The following is a 14,072-nucleotide window of genomic DNA, read 5'->3' on the forward strand; positions in this document are numbered from 1 at the left end:
CATTCTTGTTTAGGTTGGATGTAAACTACCGTGCGTTGAAACGCTTGGGCTCAAACACTCTTGGTGTGACCAAACCTCTATGTTGTTATACAGCATAACATTTTAAGTATTCAATAATCACGCACAATGGTATAATAACAACTGTTTTAATAATGAATAATGAAAGTGAGGTGACATCTCGTTATACCTGATGTACTACAGTTCCCTTCACCGAGCGAGTTGGGCGTGCGGTTAGGGGCGCGCAGCTGTGAGCTTGCATTTGGAAGATATCGGGTTTGAACCCTACTGTCGACCCTGGAGATGGTTTTCCGTGGTTTCCCATTTTCACAACGGGCAAATGCTAGAGTTGTAGTTTAATTAAGGCCAGGGCTGCTTCCTTCCCACTTCTAGCACTTCCCTTTACCATCGTCGCCATAAGACCTATCTGCGCCGGTGCGGCGTAAATCAACTTGAAAATACCCAGCAGGAATGCTCTGTGTTTTCATTTTCTGTATCCACTAAGTTCGTGTGGTAAAAAATGAAATGGCTTATGGCGTTTAGTGCCGGGAGTGCCGAGGACAAGTTCGGCTCGCAGGTCTTTTGATTTGACGCCCGTACGCGACCTGCGCGACGTGATGAGGATGAAATGATGATGAAAACGACACATACGCCCAACCCCGTGTCAGCGAAATCAACCAATTATGGTTAAAATTCTCGACCCTGCCGGGAATCGAACCCGGGACCCCTGTCACCAAAGGCCAGCACGCCATCCATTTAGCCATGCAGCCGGACAGTTCGTATGATTATTGTATCTATTTATCTATTTATTTTTTCTTTCTTTTTTCATTTTTCTTTCTTAAACCGCTTACATTCCAGGGTTGGTTTTTCCCTCGAACTGAGTGAGGGGTCCCACGTTTGCTGCCTCAAGGGCAGTGTCCTGGAGCGTGAGACTTTGCGTCGGGGATACAACTGGAGAGGAGGACGAGTACCTCGCTCAGGCGGCCTCATCTGCTATGGGGAACGGGGGCCTTGTGGGGGAATGGGAAGATCGGAAGGGATAGACAAGGAAGAGGGAAGGAAGCGGTCGTGGCCTCAAGTTACGTACCATCCCGGCATTTGTCTGGAGGAGAAGTGGAAGACCACTTCGGGGATGGCTGAGGTGGGAATAGAACCCCATTCTACTCAGTTGACCCCCCGAGGCTGAGTGGACCCCGTACCAGTCCTCGTACCACTTTTCAAATTTCGTGGCAGAGCCTGGAATCGAACCAGGGCCTCCGGGGGTGGCAGCTAATCACGCTAACAACTACACTACAGAGGCGGTTATTTATCTATTTATTTATTTATTTATTTATATAATTAATTAGTTTGGTAGTATTAACGGCATCAGGCCATCTCTTCAACTCTACCAGAAAAGTAATATTACCGAAAAAGTAATTAAGATTATGGCTATGTTGCCTGGCACATGCTTGATCCGTGACTGGATGCATATGTGGGCCTGAAAAAGGCCGTTTAATGACCGGGGCTGAACGAGGATAGAATGATCACGCGATCCGAAATCGGGTAATGAGCACCAGATTGCTAGCGAGGGAAGTGTTGGCAGGTGGTCTGTTTCATTAATGCGTATCTGATCACGCCGTTGAAATGACTTTCGGGCTCACTGGAGCATGAAAGGTGTTACAGATCTGCAAGATCTTCGGTCTGCTGAGCATACACGACTTGTTTCATATGGCCCCACAAATTAAATTTCAGTGGCGGTTACATCGCACATTCCTATCTACGAAATGTCACTGCAAAATTTGTCACAAATGGAACATAATAATTGCTTTTACTTAAATGAAGTGAAAAATCTGCGGTAAATTAAGAAATACCGTCGTTATTAGAGAAATATGAGTACATACTTAAGGCCTGTGTACAGGACACCTTTATGTCGTATTTCGCTGCTGGTGCCGTCTTTTGTTACTTTCTTGAGGTCCAAGGCTAGCACCGAGAAATGGAAGGGCTATGTCTGTGGACTCTCATTATCATTGTCCATATGACTAGAGCGGCCAGTTGAAACAGCAAAATGGAGATCAATAGCTTTCACGATAAGAAAAATAGCATGATCCCTGGACCGATAAATATTGTTTTGTTCGAACGAAAATAGATGATCCCTGGACCAATAAATCACTAGTCCACAGAATTCTTCTTATGTACATGAGCCATAGCTTTTTGTCGCCTATTAAATCTTGCATATCGCGATACAATTCAGGAAATGATGTCATTGACACCTGAAGCAATAAAACGAAAGCAAAGAACTTTAGTGAACACAGACATCACCCACGAAATTGTTGAAAGTGTAAGACAAACAAAAGACATACGTGTGTTACTGTGACCGTAGAGCCAAAAGTACTTGTAAAGTAGTAAAGTAGGTATACATAATATTCACCAAAAATAAAATATTTCTTAATTTACCGCAGATTTTAGACTTCAACTATGTAAGAGCAATTATTATGTTCCATTTGTGACAAATTTTACAGTGACATTTCGTAGATAGGAATGCGCGACGTAACCTTCAGTGGCGTTAAATCGGACAATCTTGCGGGCCAGGTGACATGTCTTCCCCTTTTCTATCCATAGTCCGGGGTGTGAAGCATTCAGGTGGTTGCGAACTACTAGTGACATGTACGGTGGAGCCCCGTCGTGTTGATACCACATGGTTACACCCTTGTCAAAGGGCACACACTGTAGCACAGCCTGTTCCAGTTCTACTCGACTGACTACAAGTACGCGCGCATACTGTTCGGAGTGTGATACCTAATACGTCACTGGGCGAAGGTCAGAGCACAAAACCTTGTGTTTCCTTCCAGTTTTGAGCTTGTGTTGTCGTTTCTCATAACTAGGAGGTGGATGTTGTTGAAATGTCATCTTTGTTTTCCCTTTGCATTAGGACGTTGTTCAGTTGTATTAAAATTCATGCTGTGATATGACAAACGATAATAACAAGTTTTAATTTTGCATTTTTGAATTTTTTCCGGATATGAGATGACCAGTCATTATTTTAACTTTCAAGAGGGTTTTAGGTCAATATATAACATTATGAAGAAGGTTTAGATCATTTAAAAACTTTTATAAATGCATGCATGCATTCTTCATTGCCAGACAGGTGACAACATAACCATTTTTTTCTTATATATGGTTAAATTTGCTAAATATCTTCCATGAACAAGCAAATTGATCAGCAGTTGTTGGTGACTAAGAAAGGTAAGGAGAGGATTTATACCTGTGAGTAACGTATTCTGTCCTTGAATGTGTCTGTTTAATATCTAACATACTCCCGATTCCTCGGTCTCAGCAATCCCTTTCAAATGTTTCTCATAACTGGTCAGTGGTCTCCGCAAGTATCTACCGGGCCGTGACAGCCTGCCCCAATGACGAGCTGTATTGCATGGTGCGAGTTGTGAGTACTCCGTTGCTCGCTGGTGAGTACTCAAGCTGGAACTGCCTGCTCTAGCAACAGTGGTTGTTGATCGCGGAGAAACTGCAGGTAGTGGGCTCCTGTTAAATGGCTCTCGAAAGATTGTGGACCAAGTAGGTGGACATCCAATATATAACTCTCCATCGTTACTTACCCAATGGTGAATGTGAACACTCCGGTAGTGCATGTCTTGACGGTGCACAGTCAATCGTTACTTGTCCAAAAACAAGATTTTCGACACCAACCCGCCAGCATTTCACACTTGGTTCAGTATCAATGCACAGAAAACAACTCGAACTTCGGAATGTCGTCCGTGTGAATCCTAGTACAGGCATGTCGAGGTCACGAGCTGACTAACAGTTGTGCGTGCATGAGAAACAGCCGTTACGGTCGCTAACCTCGGATGTTATCAGATAGCGCAAGCCTAGAGGGATGTACATTACACGTTCATATCTACGGCAGTCCGTACTAGTGAAGGGCAACGCCCCCTGCTCGAGACTCTCGAGAGTGACGTCACAGATCTCGAGACTCTCGCGAGAATCTAGAGACCGATTCTCCTGTGCTGCGATATGTGCGACGTTCAAGTAACTACGAGTGTGAGCTCGATAATACATCATCAGCATTTCTCACATGGAAACGTGTGTGACGATACATTTTGTCAAAAGCCTAGGAAAGCACTTCATGTTGAACTATGAGCTCCTGAATACCATTAACGAAAGTGAAAACAGAATGTTGGTGTCTTAAACTGTTCACGAGTTATTTAAGGTGGACATCTTAGCTAAATAACCCTGTGTAATTTGTAAATAACTCTAGGTAGGATGAACACCTACCTGGATACCTCACAATTGTTGTGGACAGGGTAGCTTCTTGGGATGCAGACCGGACCGCGATGGACACCTACCTGCCGAAAGAATTGGAGCAAACTCACGCATTTTACATTACACGTTTCACTCATGTGTAACGATGATTGCACATGCAGCAAGGCGCATCTTGCCACGTCTCGAGTTCGAATTATGCACGCCTCTAAATTAGAGGCTCTAATATCCCGGTGGGTGTACCTACAGTAGCCGTCAGTTTCTGTACTTAGCCTACTCATTCGTCTACTTACCACTGCATACTATGCCAGAATGTGTATCCTTTAAAATTATGTTATACTGCGTCAAAATAGACCTCGGTAGAAATCAAAGAAATGAAAGCCCTAGTCGCTTATTGACTGGTATTTACGGAATGTAGAAGGGCCGTGGTTGGTTATCCGCATGCACAACACAAACAACAGTCAACTCCGTCTACCTGTAGGCCTACGACACGCTGCTCGCTACACAATGCGGGGACAATGCTCTCGAGATCTCTCGAAATTTCTCGCGAGAAATAATGCCTGCGCTAGTCTCGAGAAATATCGAGAAATCTAGAGACCTCGTCTCAGACGACCCACCTCTACTCCGTGCAATACAAGTATACAACACGGCGTTTGCAAAAAATGTGCGAAACAATATGCTGGAGCCTGTCATCGGTAGGCGTACACAGCCCTGAGCCAGTAACGTGGAGAAGTACAAGCAGACTGAGGGGAAGAGACTTGCGCTCACGGCGCTCACGTGCACAGGCATTTCCAGCCTATGGGGGGCAGGGTTCGATACCCACAGATGAGGAGCATGTTGACGTAGTCGTCTGTTGAATACATAGAGAAAGTGGCAGGTGATAGGTTTGAAAGTAAATGGCATGCAAAATCCGTACGAAAGACGACTGGCTGGTGTTGGCCTGTTGTGCTACTGCTCAGGCACTCGTATAAGGATCAGTCACAATCATCACCAATTATCTGCATTTAGGGCAATTACCATTAAAAACAAGTGCTTGAAGTTTTATTTTATAACATATGGGACGTAAAATTAACTGCCAGTTTAAGTGCTAATCTTGTGGTTCGTGAGTGCATGATATTTTGGGAGAAAGCAAGAATTCCAACCAGAGCTAATTGGCATTGTTTAGAAAAAGACTTATTAACTAGTATTCGGAGTGGATAAATTTGCAGAAAATCGCTAAAATAATGTGAAGATACTTTTAAACATTGTGAAGAGGAGTTTAAAAATAATTTGGACAATCTGTTTGATATTGCACATGCGAATGCTCTAGAAATGATGAAGTTCGAAGAAGACAGGATGTTTTACTTCGGAAGAGGGAGCCACACGATTCTCCTGTGCTGCGATATGTGCGACGTCCCAGTAACTACAAGTGTAAGCTTGAATAATTGCTGTTACATTTGGGGATAGTGAGCAGCTCAGCGGACTTCCAAAATTACAGAATTCTTCTTGTAAATAGCAAGCTGACGCTGTTTAGAATACATTCACATAATCATATATAGAAGACAATGTACACATTCACTGCTGTGACACAGCTGCATTAAACACTGGACGGTTTAATGGAGCATGTGTCTTACTTGAATATATATGAACTTACTCTACGATGTGATTTGAGTGTAAAGTACATGATGTAACAAGCAGTGCTGAAAAACCACTTTTTAAACATTTTAGGGAAAGCTGGGGAAGTTTTAATTGCAATAGTTTTCAAAGTGCCAAATATAATGTGGAAATGTTTTTAGTGAGTCGGAAATTAAAGATATGTTAGATTTTTATGAAAGTGAATTACATAAACCAACACCGAGAGGTGATTGTCGTGAACTCATGGAGCTCTCTCTAATGGTTTTGGGAGGATACTCTGGAAAACACCTAAGAATAGGCCCTCCTGGGACGATGCATCAATCTCGACGGATAGCAAGAACTATTTATTGTTTAAGAAATATTTCTGCTCAGATCACAACTTAAAGTATCCAGTGTAAAGGAGAACTCCTGAAGAGATGTCTCTCTGTTTATTGTTGTTTTTCTTTTTTTTTTTGCTAGTTGCTTTACGTCGCACCGACACAGATAGGTCTTATGGCGACGATGGGACAGGAAAGGTCTAGGAGTGGGAAGGAAGCGGCCGTGGCCTTAATTAAGGTACAGCCCCAGCATTTGCCTGGTGTAAAAATTGGAAACCACGGAAAACCATTTTCAGGGCTGCCGACAGTGGGGTTCGAACCTACTATCTCCCGAATACTGGATACGGGCCGCACTTGAGCGACTGCAGCTATCGAGCTCGGTTCTGTTTATTGTAGCTGTTTATGTCAAGCCGTGGCTTCAGTACAGTGCAGCTGTAAACGCTCGTTATCAAGATCTCTTATTAAAAGTTCTAGAATCATATGAAAGGATGGATTCCACAATTTCAAAAGCAGCCATGTATCCTGTCCTGATTTCGGCCTAGCTCAGGGGCAGAAGCGCATGCTGCGTCCGCATGTGGGCAACACAAATATCTCATTAATAAAATACACCAAAGTAAATGGACAGATAATAAGTACACATAAATCTAGTGAATGAGAACGCAGGTAATTGGGTAAAATGGATTTATTAAACGAAAAATATGATCTGAAATCATTAAATACAAAAATATAAATCTGATAAACAACCGACCACTGGTTGTATTTAAAAAATAAAAGTTACACGCAAATTTACATTATTAAACAAAATGTTTAAAAATAAAAACAGGCAACGAACCTGAGAAATTAAAATTACATTTTTGTTACATGGAATATGTCTGAATTACATTTTTAGTTATGTTGTCTGCCTCGTAAAGTCCCTGGTTCTTTGCCCGTGGGGTCGAATTCTAACAGTTCATGATATGCGATAGTAATACCCGATACACTAGTAATTGGCCTAAATTACATGTATATATATTTCGATCACTAGGACACAAATATATAAAACACATGTTAAGGATGCGTCTGAATTACCCTTCCAAAATAACCACATAGTCTAATTATGTGGTTCCGAAACCATAATCACGGATAAGGGCAGAACCTTTCTTTTCAAAATAGCCATCGGGCTGTGTCTCCCCGTTACCAAACAAAAGACAACATCACAAAAAATATACTGGGCACAACAATACAAATCACAAGATAAATAAATTAACCACACCTGCAAAATAAAGCACACATAATATACACACTGAAGTTGATAGAGGTGTCGAGTCAAGTACCCAACATATCCGGCCACTGGACATCGCATAACTCTCATATAAAAAGGCTAGGAAAACAACAGATAGGTAATCTGCCACCTGGGCAACTGCCCTAGATGCAAATCATGATTGATTGATTGATTGATTGATGGATTGCTTGCTTGCTTGCTTGTTTGATTGATTGATTGATTGATTGATTGATTGATTGATTGATTGATTGATTGATTGATTGATTGATTGATTGATTGATTGATTGATTGATTGATTGATTGATTGATTGATTGATTGATTGATTGACACAGCATAGCAGTAGTATCTAATATGACAGAGAAATCAGCTGGCTGGCAACGTAACATCAACTAACTGGGCTCTGTGGTCAGGCACTTCACAAGGATAACGGGATCATTTGTAACAACTTTCACTTCTTATCTCTGCACTCAGCCTACAGATGACTGAAAAGGGCTTCTAGCTGGGTAAGAACTATAACACGTCGGCCCTCGCCACATTCTCAGTGCTTCAGAATGTCACGCAATTCAGACCAGCAAAATACAGCTCACAGCCTCACATAATCTCTTATGATACAGGCTGGTTCATTGACTCATCTATAACATGGCTCCAACTATAACATCATGGCTTTCACAGCCTATCGCTTGTCATCTCAGCCCCGTACATATCCATAGGCGATTCTCTAGGCTTATATATAAATAATCCACGGTTTGACGACCAGTCCGTTCATGAATTTGCCTGCCACCGCACTTAAAGTCCCTCTTTTACTTTCAACGTTGAAAGATCTGCCGTTGCGTCTCCTGAAATTCATGTATCATGCATCTAAACATCCTAGCATAGTGTCTCTGGTCTAATCCTCTTTTACATTACGACGCTGATGGCGTACAGCCCATTAGGATTTTCTCAAAAATCTGCCCATACAACTCTATCTAAAATCCACACACACTGGAATAAAATACAAATAGCTATAACACACACCTATATTTAACATATTATTTCCCTTATTCCCATCTAATTATATACACCACATAACTCGGGGACTTGGAATGAAAGCAGCCCTGAACGTATTTAACTTTACCAAAATGAGCAAAACAAATGCTACTCTGGCTTACATTTAAAGTTTAATTTACTTGTTTAAATCGGCCCTACACTAGTGCATCTAGATATCACTTCACATGCTTATAGAGCAAAAGGACTGAACTTGGCAGCAATCTCTCCATCAGCGACGACTCACATAACTGCTATGTCATGCGTGCTTAGCCCATGACTACCGTACGGAGCACAGGGATGAGGGTCCTCTTGTCGACTCCTGGATACTTCATGGTTGCTGTCTCCTTGATGTCGGTCGTTAGAACCATGTACTTATCCCCTTAGCGTGCTCTAATACACGATCGTAACCCTAGTGCTGGTTATTATTTGACTATAACCTCCGCAGAGATATGAGTCCGATCCACGCGGCACTAAATTAAGGGAACTGGGCCCGGTTGCAGTCTATCCTTGTCAGCGGTTATATTTTAAATGACCCGCACGTGTTAATTACACAGTTCACGTAAGCGTTAGATATGATTTATAAATGCATACCGTCGCTAGCTCTTGTGAGCACAGCAACGATACTACTTCAAGTTTAACAAAACATCAGAAAGAAATTGTCTTGTCGGGTCACGAATCACGACACGTCACGCTTGGCGTTCAAAAGCAGAAGGACAGACCTTCCCTTCTCCCCGCAGATTTTATAGTCTCTCGAGGTCGCCAGCTCCAAGGGTAACCACCGGCAAACAGATCCTTTTTCTTTGTGAGAGCTCGCCAGATGTTAACGGCTGCTCCCGTTAATACGCATATATCTCAGTTTAGCACAAGTAAATAGTTTCATCAGCCCATGTTACTGTAAAATTATAACCTTAATTACGTGTGGTGTCAGATCTGTGGAATTTAGCTTAGTGGCGGATTAATTGATTAAAATCCAGTTGATTCCAGTCCTGGGAAAGGGAAGCTTGTCAACCTGTGACAACTGTTCGGTACATCCCCTCGTTTAAATCTCACCCCCTCCATAGTTTGCTGTGCGCTTGGGTACACAGCTATTGGGGTCTATATGACTGAAGTCACAGCTTAGGGCTCAGGTCCACCAGAGGAATTCGTTCCTACCAGAGCGCTACGGGATTCTCACAACCTATGGCACGGCCATCCAGGGTTCCTTCCTTCACTCCCCGCGAATACATTGAGCGCTTGAATAAAATTATGCCACTGTGTTGTGATAAATACATTGAAGCATATTATGATATGGTTCAATATGTAGTATTTATCAGAAGAATTGTCTGCCCTATCACATTTTGATGATGAAGTAGACGTCTTTGTTTCTTTCTTCCCTAATCGGTTAACCCTCCAGGGTTGGTTTCTCCCTCGGACAAGGCGGACATGAAGGAGACGTACACAATCAAAAATCAAAATGGTAACAAGTTTAGCCAGAGAGAATCTACACATGGAAAAAAGATGTATTCCTCTTTGTGCAGAATTGGATGGATATTTATATGCTAAGTTTAAATTTTATATTTTTAATTCGTTAATATTGCCTACAGCTCGTAATTGAATATTATCTTCATTTCAGTGAAAATAATAGACGACTTTGTCTCAACCAAAAGCAGAGATCTGTTCTCTTGCCTGAAGTCTGGTTTAATTCAAGAATGTCCTTCGACATGGACGAGCAACATTTCGTATTTTGAAACTCAGAGGATAGTTACGGAGCTGAACGCTGTGAATGAATTTGATGAAAGGGATGTTAAAATAATGCAAGATTTTCGTGGACTAGTGACTGTAGATGAGGAGCAAAAGCAATTCGTGTTGTGTTGTGTTCATGAGCATCGTACACTGTTCCCAGATTGCATGAAAGAAGCAGTGAAAATAAAATATCTACAAAAATACTAAAAGCAAATATACAGTTTAAAGAGTGATATTATATTAAACTGTAGTATAAAATTCCGTAGATATTAAACATGTATCAATGCTTTTTCGACTGACAAAAAGAAACTACAAAAAATATAATTCCTAACATTCAAATTTCGTGCTCAAGTCGGCACGGGTTAATATTGGTCTATTGAGATGAAATTTTATTTTTGAGTAAATTCCATTGGTTTTTCTTACATACATACATACATTATCATTATAGACTGTTATGCCTTTCAGCGTTCAGTCTGCAAGCCTCTGTGAATTTACTAAACGTCGCCACAATCCTCGAATCTTTCGGAAGTTAATTCTGCCTAATCACTGTCACTGGTCTTACTGGAATATCAATTTTTCTCTTACCCTATTTCTATTTAGAAGTTCCAAAATATTCTCTTTTTTGATAAAGTAAGAAGTTAAAGTAAGTAGAAAGAATATTACGGTTATAAAAGTAAGAGGAATATATTGTAAACTCAAGACACAGCGTTCTGTGAATTAACTACAATTGTATCAAGCGATTGGCATGGATCCCATTTCATGATATTTCCAGAAACGGTCTACAGATGTTTAGAGATCAAGTTAATTTGTAGGCAATAGCTTTACGAAAAATGAAAGGACTGAGTCTTTTATCATGTTGAACATACTGTCAGTCCTACTCGACGTACGTAGCACGTCGAACTGGCTTAAAAATTTGTATTTGTCTGTGACCGTCAGACAACCTACCTGTGTTCTTTAATGAGTTTAGCTGTAAGCGAGCGTTAGATTTGCTACTTGTAATGACATAAAGTAGCTAAGAATTGTACTGTAAATGTGAGTATACCTGCGTCACTGGCAGCATCTAGCTCAGAGATGAAGTGATCAGGAGGTGAAAACTGACTGGCTGTGATGAACATATCAGCTTCATGGCTGCTGGCTACACTGGCTACACTGTCCGTGTCGCTGCTGGGGATATTGTCTCTCAGACCTGAAACGGAGCGATATGTTAAGTTAGCATTCTTCTTGCCTCCAGGAAAGCAAGACGTCGGGCGCTTCTCAGAAATGTACCTACATTTACAAAACACAAATTTAGATGCACATGGAATTGTAAATAAAATGGGAAACTTGTATATACTAATATTTCCTGCACTCAGAGGTTGTTGACAGCCGTAGCAACTACGAGGGTCTGGAGCGTAGATGTGAGGTGGGAGAGGGGGCATTAGGATATCTGTATTCCTCAGACTCGAACGCGTTACAGCAACAGCAATATTATTAACAGAAATAATAGAAATATATATTTAAAACACTAGGCAGAAATTTTTGACCGCGAATTTCAGAGAACGGCTGAACCGATTGGCATCGTAAAGTATTCTAACGAAAACTCTTGGCCTGGAAATTTGCAGGGTCTTGAAAAGCACACAAATTTCTTGCCGTATATTTTTAAATTATTAACGATAATGTAGGATTATGATACGCCAAAGCGCGCACCAGTACTGCTCGTCCACTGCCGGCCATGGGCGTGACGGGAATTCTAAAGGGCGCACGCTCGTGCGCCGTCTGGTATGACCTTTCCTCTGTGTAGTCTACATAACTGAGCGCTCAGTCGTGGGCTCGTGGTTTGTCGAGAGTAGACTACACAAACATTCATCATCATCATTTTCCAGCTCCAGTTCCCCGGGTGTCGTGTACAAGCGTTTCTAATAATCCACATCTTTCAGTTTCACATTTTCGTCTTCGTTTTGGTCTTTTCTCTCTCCCCTCTCTGTCACAAACATTGTCCACCCAATTTGCTGTCATGGAAACCCGAAGGATTGTAGCTATACTAGGAGATGGAAATTGCTTATATGGAGTATTTCGTACTATTTATATCTAAACTAAGAACTTCATCGTGAGCTGCGATTGCACACTGTTGCAAAAATTATTGTTGACTGGGATAATCATAAGGACGTTGTTATTGGAGAACAGTCTTATCGTCTCTCCCTCAAAAACCAACGTGAGTTTGAAAGTCTCATATCTCTGGACGGTGAATATGCTGATTATTATTATTATTATTATTATTATTATTATTATTATTATTATTATTATTATTATTATTATTATTATTATTAAATACACACAACTCATCACACTACTAACCACCACAGGAGCACGCAAAATTGAATACATCCCTCCACTTGGAGTTAGAAAAATATGTCGAAATATTTTAGTAATGTGTTAGTAATAATTATTATCTATATATTAATAAAATGTTTACTAAAACAGCTTTGTCCAGTCCGTCCGGCCGTTATACTGGACCGGAATTCTCTCCAGAACTTCCCACCGGTGAATCATCACGCTTTGATAGGTCTCTAGTTTCAGTCAACTTTGAGTAATCCTAAAATTAATCACTAAATGACCACTCCAAAGATTGCTGGCGAAGGATTGCCCTAGCACGGAATACATTTAATACTTAGCGGGTTTAAGACATCGCCGAACCTAAACGATTAAAAATTACAGGCGTCTATAGGCAAACCTGAAATTTAAATCGAACTTGGTACACAGCATGACTTACTATCTGGAGAAAAATACACCCTAGCACCCCTACGGTTGGGGACTGGGAAGGAGAGACATGAAAATAATAATCAGAAATGACCGTAATAATGTCGACTCCATACTTTTCGGTATATCTGATATGAGCAGCGACATTCCGGATGCCGTTTAAGTCTCCATCAGCATTGGGTGAACAGGGGTGAAGAAGAAACTGTCCAAAATGACCGAGAATGTGGATGTTTGTGTGAATGTATTGCACCTAACCATGGTTCCAGTGAATTTTTTATTATTATTCCAGTTCGCAAATGCGATGGCTGAATGGACTATCTTAGATGAGACCTTCGGAAACAACCCCGGCATCGAAGTCCCATCTCCCCTACTTCATAGTATCCACGACTGAGCTCGAGAGCAAACGGGTCGATGGTCTGTTCGCAATAAATGGGCACTAAATTAAATATCTACAAAGTAGGGGAATCTAAATATGAGAGGAATACGACTTCACTATTAAATGAGAAGAATGGTGTTCCATACTTTTAAAACACAATCTTTAATAAACTGAGAAAAACACATATTCAACTCTATACGAGAAGATATGCCACAAATTTTGTATAGAGGAAATATATATTAGTTTTATGGTTGGTGACTTAAATGTCTTTCATTCTCTGTCTGATATGCATTTTGCACTTCAAACCCTTACAATGTCGAAGAGGCGTCCCCTTCTAATTAATTAACACTCGCTAACACTCATTATTATTATTACGCATGGATTAATGAACAAGTAAACATAATCAAAAGGCACGTCTCGTAACTATTCATTATTCCTGTATCATGGTTTCATATTTTAAAAATGTATAGTTCATGATGCCATGATATCATTGTGATTGAGGCGTTAAACAAATCAATAATAAGCACACTTCCAAGACACGTGAAAGTCATATCACAACATTAGCCTATTAAATCCTATATGAATATATTTACAAATTACTAAAACTGTCGCATACGCTTATTTCACCAGGATATTAATAAACACCATTTGACAAGACAAATTCCAAACAACGTTGTTTCCTTTGGGACAACATATTCGACAAACAATACTAGAACACAATACACAACATGAACAATAACAGTCGTCGGAAAATAAATACAAGGAATACTA

The 14,072-nt window shown here is 40.9% G+C and overlaps 1 protein-coding gene across 2 annotated transcripts in view; it reads right to left on the minus strand.

Annotated features, from left to right (window-relative positions):
- Window positions 1-14,072, minus strand: part of LOC136863044 (rho GTPase-activating protein 45) — a 363,658-nt gene that overhangs the window by 91,321 nt on the left and 258,265 nt on the right. Inside the window, exon 12 of one of the 2 annotated variants that reach the window (XM_067139364.2) lies at window positions 11,232-11,375. The exons of the other annotated variant lie outside the window; for it this stretch is intronic. Within the exon in view, the coding sequence (XP_066995465.1) occupies window positions 11,232-11,375 (144 nt within the window). The remainder of the gene's footprint in view (window positions 1-11,231; window positions 11,376-14,072) is intronic. 2 annotated transcript variants of the gene reach the window in all.

This window comes from Anabrus simplex, chromosome 2, assembly GCF_040414725.1.
Source record: "Anabrus simplex isolate iqAnaSimp1 chromosome 2, ASM4041472v1, whole genome shotgun sequence".
NCBI lineage: Eukaryota > Metazoa > Arthropoda > Insecta > Orthoptera > Tettigoniidae > Anabrus > Anabrus simplex.